The sequence below is a fragment of the Schistocerca americana genome, chromosome 1 (assembly GCF_021461395.2).
Source record: "Schistocerca americana isolate TAMUIC-IGC-003095 chromosome 1, iqSchAmer2.1, whole genome shotgun sequence".
NCBI classification, from domain to species: domain Eukaryota; kingdom Metazoa; phylum Arthropoda; class Insecta; order Orthoptera; family Acrididae; genus Schistocerca; species Schistocerca americana.
The window spans coordinates 32,767,316-32,786,948 of record NC_060119.1 but is presented as its reverse complement, the minus strand read 5'-3'; the positions used below and the strand labels follow the sequence as shown (position 1 = coordinate 32,786,948).

At 44.9% G+C, this 19,633-nt stretch overlaps 1 protein-coding gene across 1 annotated transcript in view; it reads left to right on the top strand.

Annotated features, from left to right (window-relative positions):
* LOC124620381 (cytochrome P450 315a1, mitochondrial) overlaps positions 1-19,633 on the top strand; it is a gene marked incomplete at its 5' end in the record, with an annotated part of 153,145 nt that overhangs the window by 104,174 nt on the left and 29,338 nt on the right. Inside the window, one exon of the mRNA XM_047147059.1 lies at positions 8,117-8,253. Within this exon, the coding sequence (XP_047003015.1) occupies positions 8,117-8,253 (137 nt within the window). The remainder of the gene's footprint in view (positions 1-8,116; positions 8,254-19,633) is intronic.

The window sequence follows — 19,633 nt, the reverse complement described above, 5'->3', positions numbered from 1 at the left end:
CGTGATGTAGCAATTTTAATGGCCAGTAGTGTATCTGTTTCTCTCAGTTCTCCTTTAACTTCTTCAATCGGTGTCATTGATGATTTGGCTTTCTGTCGCAAAAATTAGAAATTCCTTTTTATATTCTCATTTCACCTATCCATTGAAGTTGTCCGTAAAATGCAACGCATGTTTCTGTCATTGTGACTGATATTCGTTTTGCACTCTCCAAAAGTTAGTCCGTTTTTACATTGCAAATATTAGAGGCTCCAGAAAGTACTGTTGTTTCTGCGCATTTCGATATTCATTTGTCATTTCTTAACTCCATGTTTTCTTCAAAGGTTGTGCCATAGACGTTTTAAGGTCAATTTAAGATTACTTGGAACATCGTTCCAGGGAAAATAGCCCTCTATTAATATTATAACTTATTTAATAAACGCAGTCGTGATCGCATTTAAGCTAATTTTTATTTTTTAGATCATTATTTTTGATCATTATTTTTGATCTTCTAAGAGATCATCATCATCAGATAATGACAGCAGGAATCATGGTCGAGGAGCAGGTTTGTCGATGCTGCTATAGAGAACAATACGCCAGCATGGACGGACTCGCTCCACGCCAGCGATTCCTACTGTCATCGAGCAATGTAGATCTAATGATGAACTCTTTTAAGATCGAAACCGGTCACCTAAAAGATAAAAATTAATAACTCAAATGTGATAAGGACTGTGGTTATTAAATGAGTTAGTGATTCGTTTACTCATAAATAATTAAGTACATTTCTCAGATTATGGTGAAATAGCTAGCCAAACACCAGAAGAGTTACATATCTCGCATCATATGCTTTTTGAGTGTCATAAGGATGGTAACGTAACAGTTGCTACCAAAAACATTTGGAGTGTATATCGCAGTGCATTAGACGTTCATAAATGCCAAAAGTATTCTCACTTCAGGTGTCGTGACATTGGTCTTTCCAACTCGTATCAATTGGGAAGGCCAACTTTACACAATGACATGTTAACGCCTGAACTGGAAAAAAATCCATGTCAGACAAACGAGTAACTGTCAAACCCTCTTACCCAACACACTTACACTTATTCAACCTGCCAAGATCCTTTGCAGCAGATTGGAAAATGATACACAGTCTAGTTCATTCCCTACATGCAACTTATTCCTCGACTGGCACAATGCAGAAGCGTTCTTTTCTTTAATCACTTGATCACTGGAAATGGCAGTTCGGTCCTCCAGGATAATCTAAAACGCAGAACTCAGTGGTTCTATCTGAATCAATTGCCACAGAGATGAAAGATTTATACCCCAAAAAGGCGCTTTTGTGTGTTTCATGAAGTATTCGCGGGGTCGTTCATATTGAAGTGCTGAAGTCTGGAGAAACTGTGAATGGAGATTTTTATTGTGAGCAGTTGGATCGAGTAAATCAATCTTTAATTAAAAAATGCCCAGCGATTGTGAACAGAAAAGGCCGTGTTGTCAACTCGATAATGCAAGACCGCACTCCGCAAGACAAACCTTGGGAAAAATGAATGAACTGGGGTGGGAGGTCACCATACTCGCCTTATGCAGCGCCATCGGATTTCCATTTATTCGGGTCACTACGACACTACAACACTACAACACCAAGCGTTAAAAAATTGAAAAATGACGTGCAAGATGCCTCCTCCAGACACTTTGCTCAAAAACCAACAGGTTTTTATCGATATGAAATTGAAATTTTTCACACTAGATGGCAAAAGATTGTTGATAACGAGAGTCATTACATGTTACGAGAGTGATTACATCACTGATTAAAAATTTAAACTTATTTACAATTTATCTGTTTGACTTCAATGCAAAAAAAAAAAAGAACTGAGTTTACTTTCGACTCCCCCGAATACTATACCGCCACTGTCACGTCATTTTATTTATGTACTCTGAAATTTCAATCAGTGACGTAAGCTAATTCAGTCCTTTTAACACATAGTGATTCTACCCTGATACTTGTTTGAAACAGACTACGTGTCCTCTTGTACTAAAACACACGAAAGAAACTGCTTATCGTGGCTGTGAACTTTACATATTACCTGTGCAGCGAAATATCTGCTCTGATTGACAAGAGTACCTGAAATGTAATCGTCTGCATTTGCACCAATTCACCTCTTTGTAAAGTTTTTACTGAAACTAGAGAAACAAGTCAGGGTGCTCATTTTATATTGTAAGTTTCAGGTGTGTGCCTCCTTCCACGAACTTGTCGATCTCGACGTCGTGAATGCAAACATGGAATGCAGGACCCGTATCATCACGTCACCCATGTTAGTGAAAAGCTTTCTGCATAGGATTTTACATTCTCAGAAGGGGATAAAATAACAAATTCCTGATGACGTACATGGTGATAACTCAATGGCGATCCATCCGTTAATATACATTACCTTAAGTCTATACCACATAGTCAATATTCCAAAACACCAAATCACATAAATGAGTCCTTGAAATGAAAGTTTCATCTCACAAAATAATTTTCATGACAACCTTTTACTGACAAGAACAAACAAACCTTCGAAATAAGAAATATGTTGAGAACTTTGACAAAACTGTTATTGAAACTTCCTGGAAGATTAAAACTGTGTGTAGGACGGAGACTCGGTCCGGCAGACAGTTTTAATCTGCCAGTGAGTTTAATATCAGGGCACACTCCGCTGCAGAGTGAAAATTTCATTTGTAGAATATTCTTATTAGATGATCAGAACAGACGACAATCCTAAATTTTGCATACGATATAAATCGATTTTCATCAGAGATATAAATTCAGTAACGGACGATATGCCTGACATCTAAATTATAGCTGTTACACACATCTAAAACAAAACAAAATATCGTGATTGAAAAATAACATTTAAGATCTTATAATGTAAGTAAGAATTATACGTACAATGAAAAACTGTGCTGATACACACTGATAAGACCGTGATTGTATCTAGGTGCTGCTTGAGAATGAGCCATCTCTTGAAAGTGCCAAGGATATTGTCAGGAGTGTCCCGGAAAAGTGTGACAGGACCTCTATTACTTTGTGTATACGTAAATGATCTGGTGGGCAGGGTAGATAGCAATCTGCGAATATTTGCTGACGATGCTGTGATGTGTGGGAAGGAGTCATCATCGAGTGACTGTAGGAGAACGCAGGACGATTAGACAAAATATCTAGGTGGTGTTGTGAGTGGCAGTTAGCTCTGAATGTTAATGCAGATGAGTAGGAAAAACAAACCTGTAATGTTCGAATACACCATTAGTAGAGTCCTGCTTGACACAGTCATGTTGTTTAAATATCGGGGCGTAATATCACGAAGTCATATGAAATGAAAGAGTATGTGAGGATTGTGGTAGGAAAGGCAATGGCCAACTTCGGGTTATTGGGAGAATTTTGAGAAAGAGTGGTTCATCTGTAAAGGAGATTCATTTAGGACGCTACTGCGACCTATTCTTGAGGATGAGGGTTTCCGCATCAGGTCAGATTAAAGGAAGACACTGAAGTAATTCAGAGGCGGGCTGCGCCGCACTCGAACCCTACCATCAGCTCGTACCAGTTGAGATCGGGAGTCATCTGACCACGCCACGGCTTTCCAGTCGTCTACAGTCCAGGAGGGGCGCTACAGCCGATGTCGTGCCGTCAGCAAATGCACTCGAGTTAGTCGTCTGCTGCCACAGCCCAACAGTGCCACATTTCGGCGCACTGTCCTAGCAGATATGTTCGTCGCACTTCCCTCAGTGATTTCTGCGATTATTTCACGCAGTGTTGCTTGTCTGTTAGCACTGACAATTCTACGGTAATGCCGCCGCTCTCGGTGAAGGCCGTCAGCCACTGCGTTGTCCGTGGTAAGAGGTAATGGATGAAATTTGCTATTCTCGGCAGACTGTTGACACTGTGGATGTCGGAATGTTGAATTTGCTAACAATTTCCGAACTGGAATGTTTCATGCGTCTAGCTCCAGTTACCATTTCGCGTTCGAAGCCTGTTGATTCCGGTCGTGTTGGCAAAATGACGCCGACTTCACGTGATGAACCGCCTGTGTGAAAGTGACAGCTCCACCGACGCACTGCCCTTCTGATGTTGCTGTTGTGGTCTTCAGTCCCGAGACTGGTTTGTTGCAACTCTCCACGCTACTCCATCCTGTGCAAGCTTCTTCACCTCCCAGTACTTACTGCAACCTACATCCTTCTGAATCTGCTTAGTGTATTCGTCTCTTGGTCTCCCTCTACGATTATTACCCTCCACGCTGCCCTCCAATACTAAATTTGTAATTCCTTGATGCCTCACAACATGTCCTACCAACCGATCCCTTCTTCTAGTCTAGTTGTGCCACAAACTTCTCTTCTCCCCAATCCTGTTCAATACTTCCTCATTAGTTATGATTTACCCACCTAATCTTCAACATTCTTCTCTAGAATGAGATTTTCACTCTGCAGCGGAGTGTACGCTGATATGAAACTTCCTGGCAGATTAAAACTGTGTGCCCGACCGCGATTCGAACTCGGGACCTTTGCCTTTCGCGGGCAAGTGCTCTACCATCTAAGCTACCGAAGCACGACTCACGCCCGATACTCACAGCCTTACTTCTGCCAGTATCTCGTCTCCTACCTTCCAAACTTCACAGAAGCTCTCCTGCGAACCTTGCAGAACTAGCACTCCTGAAAGAAAGGATATTGGGGAGACATGGCTTAGCCACAGCCTGGGGGATGTTTCCAGAATGAGATTTTCACTCTGCAGCGGAGTGTGCGCTGATATGAAACTTCCTGGCAGATTAAAACTGTGTGCCGGACCGAGACTCGAACTCGGGACCTTGCCTTTCGCGGGAAAGTGCTCTGCCATCTGAGCTACCGAAGCACGACTCACGGCCGGTACTCACAGCCTTACTTTTGGAAGGTAGGAGACGAGATACTGGTAGAAGTAAGGCTGTGAGTACCGGCTGTGAGTCGTGCTTCGGTAGCTCAGATGGCAGAGCACTTTCCCGCGAAAGGCAAAGGTCCCGAGTTCGAATCTCGGTCGGGCACACAGTTTTAATCTGCCAGGATGTTTCATTCTTCTCTAGCACCACATTTCGAAAGCTTCTATTCTCTTCTTGCCAAACTATTTATCGTCCATGTTTCACTTCCATACATGGCTACACTCCATACAAATAGCCGGCCGAAGTAGCCGTGCGGTTAAAGGCGCTGCAGTCTGGAACCGCAAGACCGCTACGGTCGCAGGTTCGAATCCTGTCTCGGGCATGGATGTTTGTGATGTCCTTAGGTTAGTTAGGTTTAAGTAGTTCTAAGTTCTAGGGGACTTATGACCACAGCAGTTGAGTCCCATAGTGCTCAGAGCCATTTTGAACTCCATACAAATACTTTCAGAAACGACTTCCTGACACTTAAATCTATACTCGATGTTAACAAATTTCTCTTCTTCACAAACGCTTTCCTTGCCATTGCCAGTCTACATTTTATATCCTCTCTACTTCGACCATCATCAGTTATTTTGCTTCCCAAATAGCGAAACTCCTTTACTCCTTTAAGTGTCTCGTTTCCTAATCTAATTCCCTCAGCATCACCCCACTTAATTCGACTACATTCCATTATCGTCGTTTTGCTTTTGTTGATGTTCATCTTATATCCTCCTTTCAAGACACTATCCATCCCGTTCAACTGCTCTTCCAATTCCTTTGCTGTCTCTGACAGAATTACAATGTCATCGGCGAACCTCAAAGTTTTTATTTCTTGTCCATGGATTTTAATACCTACTCCGATTTTTTCTATTGTTTCCTTCACTGCCTGCTCAATATACAGATTGAATAACATAACTCTGTCTCACTCCCTTCCCAACCACTGCTTCCCTTTCATGTCCCTCGACTCTTATAACTGCCATCTGGTTTTTGTACAAATTGTAAATAGTCTTTCGCTCCCTGTATTTTACCACTGCCACCTTAAGAATTTGAAAGAGAGTATTCCAGTCAACATTGTCATAAGCTTTCTCTAAGTCTACAAATGCTAGAAACGTAGGTTTGCCTTTCCTTAATCTAGCTTCTAAGGTAAGTCGTAGGGTCAGTATTGCCTCACGTGTTCCAATATTTCTACGGAATCCAAACTGATCTTCCCCTTTTATACTTTTTGTATACGATACTGCAGGCTTCTTATGCTGGGTGTTCCGTAAGAGCGTGCAAAAATGTAAAGGGACATAGAGGATGCTCCACTGAAGAATATGAGGCAGGGAACCTGGTGTCGGAGAAGCCATCTTAAGGAGATAATAGGAATAAAATCACATTACTGTGTAATTTTTTATTTACATTAGTTAACTGCAAATACTATCACTTGTAGTGTAGTTTACAAAATGAGCTGAAACTGATGGCCTTCGTCCTGAATGCAAGCGTGACATCGGCGAAGAAAACTGTGATGTACCATGAGAAACATCCCTATTGTTTCGAATCACACCACAAGCAGCTACAATTGTGGCAACTAATTCTACCTTCTTATTCACTGGGATCTCATACACAAGAGACTTTAGATAAACCAGTAGGAATTAATCGAGGGGATTCAGGTTAGGTGACCCCGCAGGCCATGGGACAGGACCTTCACTTCCAATCCAGCGACGGGGAAATACCTCGTACCGTGACGCTCGTCCTCCTCGTTTCCTTGCAGGAAATAAATAACGTACATGCAAATAAACAGGACAATACGCGTAAAAGTGTACATATGTAAATAAGCTGGAAAACAGTAATGCTAGACAAAGCGGTATACAAGTTTACTTCGCTTTCTCCTTGAGGTGGCTTCTCCGATTCCACGTTCCCTACCTCAAATTGTTGAGTGGGGCATTCTCTATATCCTGTTACATTTTTGCACGCTCTTACGGAAACACCCTGTATATGCCTATCGGACGCTATCTCATGACTTTTCTCAACTTAGTATATTTCTGGGCGGAACAGGAAAGCAAAAAACTGGTATTAGTAGAAGATACCCTCCGCCACGCACTATGTGGTGTCTTGTAGAGTGTGTATGTAGACGTGGAACTGGTAGTGGTAAATTAAATATAAAAACGGCGCTCAGGCGGACTATTATTACAACACAACGCATTTCATAAACTTTATAATATACCGGGTGATCAAAAAGTCAGCATAAATTTGAAAACTTAATAAACCACGGAATAATGTAGATAGAGAGGTAAAAATTGACACACACACTTGGAATGACATGGGGTTTTATTAGAACTAAAAAAAAAAAGTTCACAAAATGTCCGATAGATGAGCGTCGTTTGGTGATGATCGTGTGCTCAGCCGCCACTTTCGTCATGCTTGGCCTCCCACGTCCCCAGACCTCAGTCCGTGCGATTATTGGCTTTGGGGTTACCTGAAGTCGCAAGTGTATCGTGATCGACCGACATCTCTAGGGATGCTGAAAGACAACATCCGACGCCAATGCCTCACCATAACTCCGGACATGCTTTACAGTGCTGTTCACAACAGTATTCCTCGACTACAGCTATTGTTGAAGAATTATGGTGGACATATTGAGCATTTCCTGTAAAGAACATCATCTTGGCTTTGTCTTACTTTGTTATGCTAATTATTGCTATTCTGATCAGATGAAGGGCCATCTGTCGGAAATTTTTTGAACTTTTGTATTTTTTTGGTTATAATAAAACCCCATGACATTCAAAGCATGTGTGTCAATTTGTACCTCTCTATCTACATTATTCCGTGATTTATTCAGTTTCCAAATTTATACTGACTTTTTGATCACCCGGTAGTTTAGGTGCTAGACACTGGTGAGTATGACAGTTGAAATGACTCCAGTGGGCGTCCTGAGTGTGGATTTCGGGAGGAAGACGTTTCAAATCGACGTTCGGCGATGAAAATTCGGATTTTCTGTGACATCCGTAAATCGCTGCAGGTAAACTCTGGGATGGTACCTTTGAGAGGACACAGCCGATTTTCTTCCCCATCCTTGAAACTTGTGCTCCGTCTTAATGACCTCCACGTCGATGGGACGCCAATCCCTAGCCTCCCTCGGTCCCTGCCTTCCTTCCTTCCTGGGTGTGGAAATGGCTCGCACTGCAGTAGAGACCTCGAGGCAGGCCTGGAGCGCAGCGGTGACTCGGTGTGTGTCGGGTTGGCAGGTAACGCGCTGGTGACGCAGCTGATCCCGGCGTGCGAGGGCGGCGCCGGGCTGCTGGGCCGGCTGCTGGCCGCCGGCGTCTCCCACGACGACGCGCGCCGACTCGTCGTCGACCTGCTGCTCGCCGCCGGAGACACCGTGAGTACTGTCCAGCTCCAGCTCCAGCAACAGCTCCAGCAGCTGCGCCCGTCCGGCTGACCACCCCTCACAAACACAAGGCTTCTTCTGATACTGCAGGCACATCATAACAGCACACCCCAATAGAGCAATATTTCAGATACAGACTGTCATTTTTCCACATAGGCGCCACCATTCGCTATGCACTTTTGCCAACGATTAACCAGAGCCTCGCATATATGAGTCTGAACCAGCTGAGGCTAACTGCTTCCTTACAGCTTTGACTACACCATCCGAGTCTTGAAAATGTTCGCCAGGCAGTCCATCTTTCAGAGGCCCAGAGAGATGGAAATCGGAAGGCGCTAAATTGGCACTGTACGGTGGATGTGGTAAGACAGTCCAACCAAATTCTGCAATGAGTTGCGTGGTCGCGAAACTGTGTGGGGCCTGGCGTTATCATCTTGCCGGTTCCATGCGGGTTTTCGCGGATGATGCTGTAGTATACAGAGAGGTTGCAGCATTAGAAAATTGCAGAGAAATTCAGGAAGATCTGCAGCGGATAAGCACTTGGTGCAGGGAGTGGCAACTGACCCTTAACATAGACAAATGTAAAGTATTGCGAATACATAGAAACAAGGATCCTTTATTCTATGATTATATGACAGCGGAACAAACACTGGCAGCAGTTACTTCTGTAAAATATCTGGGAGTATGCGTTCGGAACGATTTGAAGTGGAATGATTATATAAAATTAATTGTTGGTAAGGCGGGTGCCACGTTGAGATTCATTGGGAGAGTCCTTAGAAAATGTAGTCCATCAACAAAGGAGGTGGCTTACCGAACACTCGTTCGGCCTATACTTGAGTATTGCTCATCAGTGTGGGATCCGTACCAGCTCGGTTTGACAGAGAAGATGGAGAAGATCCAAAGAAGAGCGGCGCGTTTCGTCAAAGGGTTATTTGGTAAGCGTGATAGCGTTACGGAGATGTTTAGCAAACTCAAGTGGCAGACTCTGCAAGAGAGGCGCTCTGCATCGCGGTGTAGCTTGCTGTCCAGGTTTCGAGAGGGTGCGTTTCTGGATGAGGTATCGAATATATTGCTTCCCCCTACTTATACCTCCCGAGGAGATCACGAATGTAAAATTAGAGAGATTCGAGCGCGCACGGAGGCTTTCCGGCAGTCGTTCTTCCCGCGAACCATACGCGACTGGAACAGGAAAGGGAGGCAATGACAGTGGCACGTAAAGTGCCCTCCGCCACACACCGTTGGGTGGATTGCGGAGTATAAATGTAGATGAGCCGGCCGGTGTGGCGGTGCGGTTAAAGGCGCTTCAGTCAGGAACCGCGTGACCGCTACGGTCGCAGGTTCGAATCCTGCCTCGGGCATGGATGTGTCTGATGTCCTTAGGTTAGTTAGGTTTAAGTAGTTCTAAGTTCTAGGGGACTGATGACCACAGATGTTAAGTCCCATAGTGCACAGAGCCATTTGAACCATTTTTTTGTAGATGAAAGAGGAAGGTTCAAGCATTAACACTACACCAGCGACATCTGGCGCGGACATGCAAAGTCACCACAAAAAAAGGAGGAATTACGTTCGGAACGACGTATAAGCCGACCCCGGCCACAGGCTTCATGATAGAGGTGTGATCGGAGGGAGAGATTATGTCCAATGGTTCAAATGACGTAGCGGTCGCGCGATTCCAGACTGAAGCGCCTAGAACCGCTCGCCCACTCTGGCCGGCCAGATTAGTGTCCTCATTTCCGGAATGAGAGAGACACATAAAACCTGTGGCATCGACATGTAGCAGAACAACCCTTTATTGTTACAATTCTTAATTATATAAAGCTCATGTCAGTGAGCCAAAGTCTCTAGAAGTGTCTGCTCGACATTTTCTTCTACAGACGTCATTACTTTTGACGAAGACCACTACTGATCCCGTAGGAGGTCAGCTGGAAGTTCGCACCTAGCACTGATAGTGGAAAATCGGAATGACCTCCACCCCTGTACCAAGTAACAAAAATACGTCCCGAATAGAAGTTTGTATCAGACAGAGATACGAACCCGGATCTCCGACTTATCTTTAGACATCCGAGTACCAAATCATGCAGTGCTCAAACAGAATGTTGTTACTTTATCCAAAGTACAAATTTACTGTACAGTATTGATGGATTGCGTGGGAGAAAAGAAAAGGAAACTGGAGGAGATTATGAGGCGATTAGCGTTTAACGTTCCATCGAAACCGGGGTCATTACAGACGGAGCACAAGTTCAGATCGGAGAACGATGGGGAACGAATTGGGCCGTGCCCCATCAAAGGAACCATCGCGGCATTTGCCTGAAGCGATTTAGGGAAATCACTTAAAATCTAAATCGGAATGGCCGAACGCGGATTTGCATCGTCGTCCTCCCGAATGCGAGACCATTGTGCTAATCACTGTGGAGAACGAAGCTCCTGAGTTTGCTCATAGTTAAACATAATGAATGATGAAGAAAATGATTAGTTGCTTACATTTATGCATCAGTTAACAGTTCATCTTTCTGGTCACTAAAACGCACTTGTACCTTTTTAGCACACTATGTAGCCATTTTGCACACCAATTTTACCCGACTTGCGAAAACTGATTCATTAGAATGCAGAGCACAGAGCACCGGACTCGTCAAGAACCTGTTGGCCTTTCACGTCTGACGTAAAGCGCTGGCGCACTACGTACTGCGCGCTGTCGGAAATCACCTTCACTGATTTATCAGTGGTTCAAATGGTTCAAATGGCTCTGAGTACTATGGGACTCAACTGCTGAGGTTATTAGTCCCCTAGAACTTAGAACTAGTTAAACCTAACTAACCTAAGGACATCACAAACATCCATGCCCGAGGCAGGATTCGAACCTGCGACCGTAGCGGTCCTGCGGTCCCAGACTGCAGCGCCTTTAACCGCACGGCCACTTCGGCCGGCTATCAGTGCCGAGGGGGTGAAGCACTATGGTGGGTGCATTATGTACTGGGCGGCACAAAAGCTAGACTTCGGGCTACTTTACAGATCAGCCAGTCCTTTAGCCATTAATCAATAGAACAGCTTTCCACGTAATAACATTCGTTGGTGTCGCCAACTAGTAATCAAACTATGACCTTCCAGCATAACTTAACCTTGGGTTACGCTACAGATCACTCAGCCTAAATAGCGTTTCAGAAAATAGTGAAATTAATAACGAAGCAACATGAACCTAGACAGTTTTGCGTATTACTGCCAGAAACACGTTCGTCTGGCGTCACATTGTCTGTGCTATGGCTGGACAACAGAATAAAACAGAGCTGATGTCAAAACTAATTCACATTTTTGTCAAGATGAATTCGCCTCTCTGGTGCATTTTTTTTTTTTTTTTTTTTTTGTAATTTGAACTTTTGTGCTACAAAAATGTACTACTTTGATGTAATTGCCTGCGCAAGCAAATAGTTTGCCAGTATTTAATTCTTTGATCTAAACACTGAAAACTTATTTCATGAGGGTTACACGGTAGTGGAATAGTATGTAACGGGTGTGGAGTCTCTGCTACAACCTCAGCCAATCGGAAGTTACTGCTATGATAGTTACTGTGGCTGAAAGTGAACCGTGTGTGTAGAGATCGTCACAACGACTGCAGCTAAGTTCCCAACGACAGAAGGTGTTGCACCAGTTGAATTTTATCTGAGTATGAAAACAGTTTGTGTTAATGGCCGTGTCTACCTTGGGTAAACAGATGTAAAACTTTTATGGCTGGAAGCCGGCCAGTGTGGCCGAGCGGTTCTAGGCGCTTCAATCTGGAACCGCGCGACCGCTTCGGTCGCAGGTTCGAATCCTGCCTCGGGCATGGATCTATGTGATGTCCTTAGGTTAGTTAGGTTTAAGCAGTTCTAAGTTCTAGGGGACTGATGACCTCAGATGTTGAGTCCCATAGTGCTCAGAGCCATTTGAACCATTTTTTATGGCTAGAACAATAGAAACGCGATGGCATGTGTAATTTAGGATGCTGATCAAATTAATATCGATTTGTTTTAACCTCAACACTACAGACGGCTCTGCCAAATGTAAAACAGCACCTCAGGAGGATTTGAAGTTAGGAAGGTAATGTTTTATTTGCAAGAAGACAATACGAGGCCACACGCTTCAGATGACACCATGAAACAGCTTAGAACGACAATACCATGACAATAATGCTTCCACCATATATTTTAGATTTGATGCCCCATGTTCTTTTTATGTTCCCTAAAACGAAGCAAGGCTTTCGCGGACATCACTACAGCTCTCTCATAACGACTACGTGAAGCTTGTTTATGCTTCGGAAAAGTATATCCAGTTACGTAGCGACTGTATCGAAAAATAAATGTAATTAAAGAGGAAATTCCAATGGGACTTTCTGCGTTTCATTTATACAAATATTTCCTTCCAGTCATTCATAATTTCCATGGGCATTAGTTATTATTCAACCCCTTGGATGGCCTACAGAAAAAGACACAATGTAATAGCAAATCACGGCCAGTAAGTTTCAGGATGTGGAAGGACAAATAGAGTTGGAATTTTTTTCCATTTGACCTGCTATCTGTGAGAGAGAACAAAAAAAATTTCGCTGTGTGCCTTAGAGGTAGTCAGTCTCTGTAGATAAGCGGTGAACGTCTCTGACTACCATGCGGAGGACACAGATTCGATTCCCGTTACCGCCAGCGGCTTTTCCTTGATGGGAGGCCTCTAACGGAACATACTCAGCCTAGCGAACCCATCTGGGTGGCTACTTCAGCGAGGAGTAGCGGCAGCACGCAGCGGGCAGCTGGCCCCGCGTAGTCTTCTTAGAAATTATTATTATTATTTTTTTTAATCGTGCTGGAAAAAGTGCAAGACCCTCCAGGCATGTCTTCAGTGGCACCAACGTATTCATACTGTGGCACTGTATTTTTAGTGTTACATTTGTCAAGTAAATTCAAGGGGATCACTGCTGGCAGCTGTAGCGGGACATCACGAGGAATCAGCGGTGACGAGTGAAAAATGTGTACCGGACCAGGACCTGAACCCGGGATCTCTTGCTTACTGGGCAAGCACTGCGCCATCCCAGACAGCATTATCGTAACTGCGGGCACTATCTCTGCATGCCTGAGAGCAGGACCACATTCACGCCTAACGCCCCCTATCCACAGTCCCTGTCCATTTTATCCCGTTCGCTGCTGTGAGATTCGCACAGGAGGTCGTATGTATTTGTGTATCCACACTGTAGAAGGCGTATCAGTTATCCGTAGGCGATCAGCTAGCGCTCAGGAAGCCTGCCTGCGCTCGCTCTGCTTTGACTCTGCAGGCAACAACCCTGCTGGGTTTAGACGTGAACAGTGTTGCCAACATTCATTCTCGGGTGCAACTGTGACCTGCAGATACGTACTCCTGTTGAACAGCTTCAGCCTTTTGAACGGGACCAAGCACAAAACGCACGTGGCAAGACCACAGCATCTGTTCAGACTAGTCCTCGCCACAATGGAAGACACAGTAATAATTTTAATCTTTTAATTCTGATCGCAGATTCGCACTCCTAATAAAATTCCGAGTATACTGATTACCTAACGCAGACCAATCGATTAATTAATTAACAATTCATCAATCTTAACTGCTGAATTAACACTACTAAATTAAGTTTCCCGGGTCCACAGAGACTGCCAAGGTTTTGTCTACATACAGGAGCTTCGGTTGTAGGGGGCAGGGCAAATTTAACATTCCGCGATTTAATTAATATAGAAAATGTCCAAAATGGCGAAATCTTTTCTGCCCGTTATTTGGAATTGTCGTCGAAGCCTCTCGCTGAAAGAGGCACACACTTATTTGCCACGTTCTGAGATTTCGCCATCCAAATTGAGGGCCGCAACTCTACCACTGCAGGGGACCAGACAGCAGGAGCTGTTCCACCTCTCGCCCCTGTTATGTTGGCTACGAGGACTTTTTCCTGCACCGCGGAGGTGCGCCGTGGCTCATCGACAGTCTTTAAATTACGTGGGGAGCTGCTCTCCATTCCATTCCGTTGCAGTTTCTACAGGGGTCAACATAGCGAGGTTCAGTGTTGCGCAGTTACCGCCAGTTAGTGGGTAGTGCTTCCCATTACCTTGGGGATAGCCTAGGTTAGTCATCTGCGGACCACTCGTGATGTTTAGACCAAGCACAGCGCAGTTACAATGGACTGTGACTGTACTACCGCTACGTCTGCAGAGCAAGATGCTGCCTCTGGAGCGTAGTAAGCTTGCTGTGGCCGGCCGGTGTGGCAGAGCGGTTCTAGGCGCTTCAGTCTGGAACCGTGCGACCGCTACGGTCGCAGGTTCGAATCCTGCCTCGATCATGGATCTGTGTGATGTCCTTAGGTTAGTTAGGTTTAAGTAGTTCTAAGTTCTAGGCGACTGATGACATCAGATGTTAAGTCCCATAGTGCTCAGAGCCATTTGAAGCTTGCTGTGGCCAACATCCTTTTGCTGTTATTGTACGCGCGAGCCGCGGTTAATTTCTCCGGTTATAGTGATACCCGTCATTTCATTTCTGTGCTCTCTCTGGAACTGATCTTTATCGGGAAGACGGTTTTGTCTATTGCTAGCCAGCGACTGTATTGTGTGAGCGATAATTTATGAAAACTAACGACGGGGCTACCTCATTTTTGAACATACGAGAGTCATCCGGAAACTAAGGTTTCAAGGCATGTAGCTTCAGCATGGAATGTCGATGGGGGAAGTTAGCACCACTGCCGTGTAGCGGGAAGCCAGCGGAAGGAATGAGCATTCCCAACAATCAGTAGCTCGTCGATTAGAGTTGTGTTCACCGTTAAGAAATGAGCGTTCTCATCCCAGCTTTCGCAAAGTGCGAGATGGGCGCTGTAATTCGCTGCCTAAATGCTAAGGCCATGAACGCCGCTGCTCTTCAATCGCGAAATTGTTTCAGTTTATGAAGAGGATGTAATTTCAAGGAACACGTGTGAAAATGAATACCGAATTTCAATTTTGGAAGAACGGACATTCACGATGAAGACAGAAGTGGAAGGCCGTCTGGTGTGACTGATGATGTGGTGCAGAAAATTGAAAAACACCTTCTCTCTGATCGCCTTTCGACAGTTGACGATCTGCGTGCAGTTTGTCCAAACATTTCACGAAATGTTGTTCATGAAATCGTAACTGACCGATTAAATTATCGCAAGTTGAGAGTGAATGGTTCAAATGGCTCTGAGCACTATGGGACTTAACTGCTGAGGTCATCAGTCCCCTAGAACTTAGAACTACTTAAACCTAATTAACCTAAGGACATCACACACATCCATGCCCGAGGCAGGATTCGAACCTGCGACCGTAGCGGTCACGCGGTTCCAAACTGAAGCGCTTAGAACCGCACGGCCACACCGGCCGGCGGAACAATGTTAGTCGGTGCTTCATTGCTAATCTGCTACAGTTTCATCTACCACGTACGGTATACAGTGAAGGAGTAAGTTACTCGCCGTGGAGAGCTTACAAGAACCACTGCCGAATTCGATTGCAGGATGCCGTTCTTCATGTTCACGACTGTTTTGCAAGCGAGATACGCGCCTGCGTTATCGTCAGAAGAGGGTACAACACGCGTTCGTATGACTCTTTGGGCACCCTGGGGGTGTAAAGCTAGTTCGCGTCCGTAGTAGAATACCACACGTGCACCCTGGGTAACGCTAAATGAACTAGCAAAGTACAGGCGACCAGATAATCCTTAGTTGATCTCCTGGTCACGGCAAATCACGATGAATTCTAGCAAAACGAACCCTTTGACTAGAGAACTCGGATCGCTGATTCGAGTCTGCCACCTGAATATTGAAGGCATAAGTAGAGCCAAATGCATGTACTTGCATAAAGTTTTAACAAAGAACGACATTGACGTAGTCGCAATTCAGGAGACCCATACTGAAGATGACGAGCAGCTAAGATCAAGGGGCATAATATCTGGCTATGACCTAATAGGCGCCACACACCACAGACATTATGGCACGGCAACATACGTCAGGAGAAATATCGAAGAAGTGGCTCTCGTATCAACATCTACCACAAACGAGATTCACGAAGTCATTATAAAAGTGGGTGAAGTCACAATAAATAATATATACAAGCCTCCAGGGCAATCGTGGCCCCCACAAGCCCTTCAAATCCTGCCTCACCCAGCAATATACGTGGGTGACTTTAATAGCCACCATGAACTGTGGCAATTTCGAATATCTGACCAAAACGGCGAAGACCTGGTGAAATGGACAGAAGATCATAATACTCAACTAATCTTTGACGCCAAAGACCGAGGTACATTTAAATCAGCCGCTTGGCTAACTGAGACCTGCCCTGACCTCAGTTTTGTTACAACTGACAAGAACAACAAACCCCTGCCGGTCTCTCGCAGGGTACTTGAGGATTTCCCCCACTCTCAGCATCGTCCAGTGCTCTTAGAAGTAGGTCTTACTATTCCCCTGATATCCTCTTATCCTCGTCCTAGATGGAACTTTGGGAGGGCAGATTGGGCTGCTTTCTCGGAGAAACTTGATAAATGCCTTGGATGGATACACCCAACGTATAAGAACTACGAAAGATTTGTTGGAGCCGTCATCAGCTCAGCTAAAGCTAGTATGCCCAGAGGATTCAGAAACGAATATGTGCCAGGATGGAGCGAGGAAAGTGAACGGCTTTATAGACAGTTTCTGGACAATGGGGACAAAGAAATTGCAGACGATCTATTACATAGCCTAGACGCGACCAGGCGTGTTAAGTGGATGGAGACCGTGGAACAAATGGATTTTACAAGATCAAGCAGAAGGGCGTGGTCTTTGCTTCGGAGACTTGGAGATGGAGGTAAAAATCTGCGAATGACCAGCGCTATGTCCCCAAATACAGTTGCGGTTCACATCAGCAAGACGTCCAGGGCCCCAAAGGAACGAGGCCATACTATAAAAATTAAAAAGGAGCTTAAAGAGCTAAAATCGACAGCAGAGAACAATACATCTTATTCCCAACCCTTTTCAGTCGAAGTGTTAAATATGGCCCTGAACGATATAAAACCAGGAAAGGCCCCAGGGTTTGATGGGATTCACCCAGAATTTCTGCTCCACTGTGGTAAATTTGCAAGATTATGGCTTGCGCGATTCTTCTCTAACGTGTTGCAAACTGGAAAAATTCCGCACACTCTCGAAAAGGCTAAAATTGTTGCCATATTAAAACCGGGCAAACCGAGTGACCAACCTCAGAGCTACCGCCCAATCGCCTTACTCAGCATGATCTATAAATTACTGGAGAGACTTATGTACAACAGAATGAGCGAAGTCATCCTGGAGGCTGTACCGGTAGAACAGGCGGGCTTCCGGCCGAAAAGAAGCTGCACGGATCAGGTCCTCGCTCTAACAACCTACATCGAGGCGGGCTTCCAAAGACAGCAAAAAACATCAGTGGTATTTGTTGACCTGACGGCGGCGTTCGACACCGTCTGGAGACAGGGCCTGATTTATAAGCTCCTCCGCGTCGTGCCATGTCTAAAAACGGCTAACTTTATCAACGAAATGCTCTGCAATAGACCATTCCAGGTTGTCATCGGTAACAACAGAAGTAAATTCATGAAACTTAATAATGGCCTGCCCCAAGGTTCAGTACTGGCTCCACTGCTTTTCAGCATGTATATAGCCGATATGCCTAGGACGAGATCCAACATGTTCGGATATGGGGACGACTGGGCCTTGGCCACAGAACATCGAGTGATGGAGGAAACTGAGATCACACTATCCAGCGATTTGACCACTCTAGGAAAATACTTCCGTGACTGGAGGCTCCAACCCAGCCCATCCAAAACAGAGGCCACTTGTTTCCACCTGAATAACAAATTAGCAAACAAAGAGCTCAAGATCCGCTTTGACGGCGGCATTCTTCCATATAATAGAATACCAAAGTATCTGGGCGTCACACTCGATAGAACATTGAGCTATAAACAACACCTTGTAAACACTGCTGAAAAAGTCAGAACTAGAAACAACATTGTCCAAAAGCTTTGTGGCACCAGTTGGGGGTCCACTGCCTCCGTTCTGCGTAGCTCTGCACTAGGACTTGTCTATTCTGCAGCAGAGTACTGTTCCCCAATATGGTTAAATAGTGCTCACATCAAGAAGGTGGATGCAGTCTTGAACCAAACGATGAGGATTATCTCTGGAACGATCAGGTCAACTCCTGTCCAATGGCTGCCTGTATTGAGCCATATCCCGCCGCCACATTTGCGCAGAGAACACGCTCTTGTCAGGGAGTGTCGAAAAATCCAAAATAGCCCAGATCTTCCTATCCACACCCTGAGTAATGGAATTGAGCAAAATAGATTGAAATCCAGACACCCCCCTCTCGCAAGTGCCAAAGATCTGGTAAAGAACGCTTTTATTCTTGAGGACCGCTGGAGAGAAGAATGGGAGGAAAAGACACCGCCTCAGGTTAACACCTTATTGGGAACATCTAACAGACCTCGGGGCTTTGACTTGCCCCGCAAAATCTGGTCTACCCTTAACAGGATCAGGACGAGCCACGGCCGTTGTGCGAACTCCTTGTACAAATGGAGCATAGTGCCATCACCACAGTGCGACTGCGGCGCTGACAGGCAGACAATTCACCATATCGTGGTAGAATGCCCTCTGAAGGCCTACCCTGGGCCAACAAGGGACTTCATGGATGCGACTAACAGTGCAATCGATTATATTTCTAACCTAGATGTTTGTTTGTGATATTGTAACTGTTTTGTGTGTTATGTACTTTTAAATTTTTCATACGTGATTTGTACTTGCCATACGCTAAATAAAAAATAAATTTGGGCACCCTTTACGGTGAATGCGTGTTTCATTTCTTCTGAATTCGTTGTCACATACTCCCACAATGACGAACAGCCTGTCATATGACTTGTCAATAAATTGACCTCGTCCTCGAGGGTGTTGCATTTTATTTTCCGGCAGTGTAGTTGAAAGTATAGTCTGTCTGTAAACTCAAGAGCGAGCTGCGCTTTTGGTGGGGGAAGTGGTCTTTCCCGGAAGAACCCTGCCACTGGCCTACAGGGTAGCCCAAAATCAGTTGCCCGTTACCTATCTAGCGGTGTAGTTCGGCGTGCAGTGATATACGTCGGTTCTGTTCGTGGGATCTTAGTTGCCAATCTCAGTCAGTTGACTTTGTGTACTCACTGATACACTTCAGTATCCGGAAGTGATGGATAATCGCCCTGCATTGCAAGAAAATGTGCAGAATACGAAGGAGATATTTGCGCAGAACGAGCGTTCGATCGTCTCTAACGTTATTACAGCGTGTGTTAAGGAGGCTGCACAAGAAAAAACTGTTGGCTAATATTACCTGTCCCAATCAAACGGCTGCAGTTTATGCAAACGTCAACCTCGCCAAAA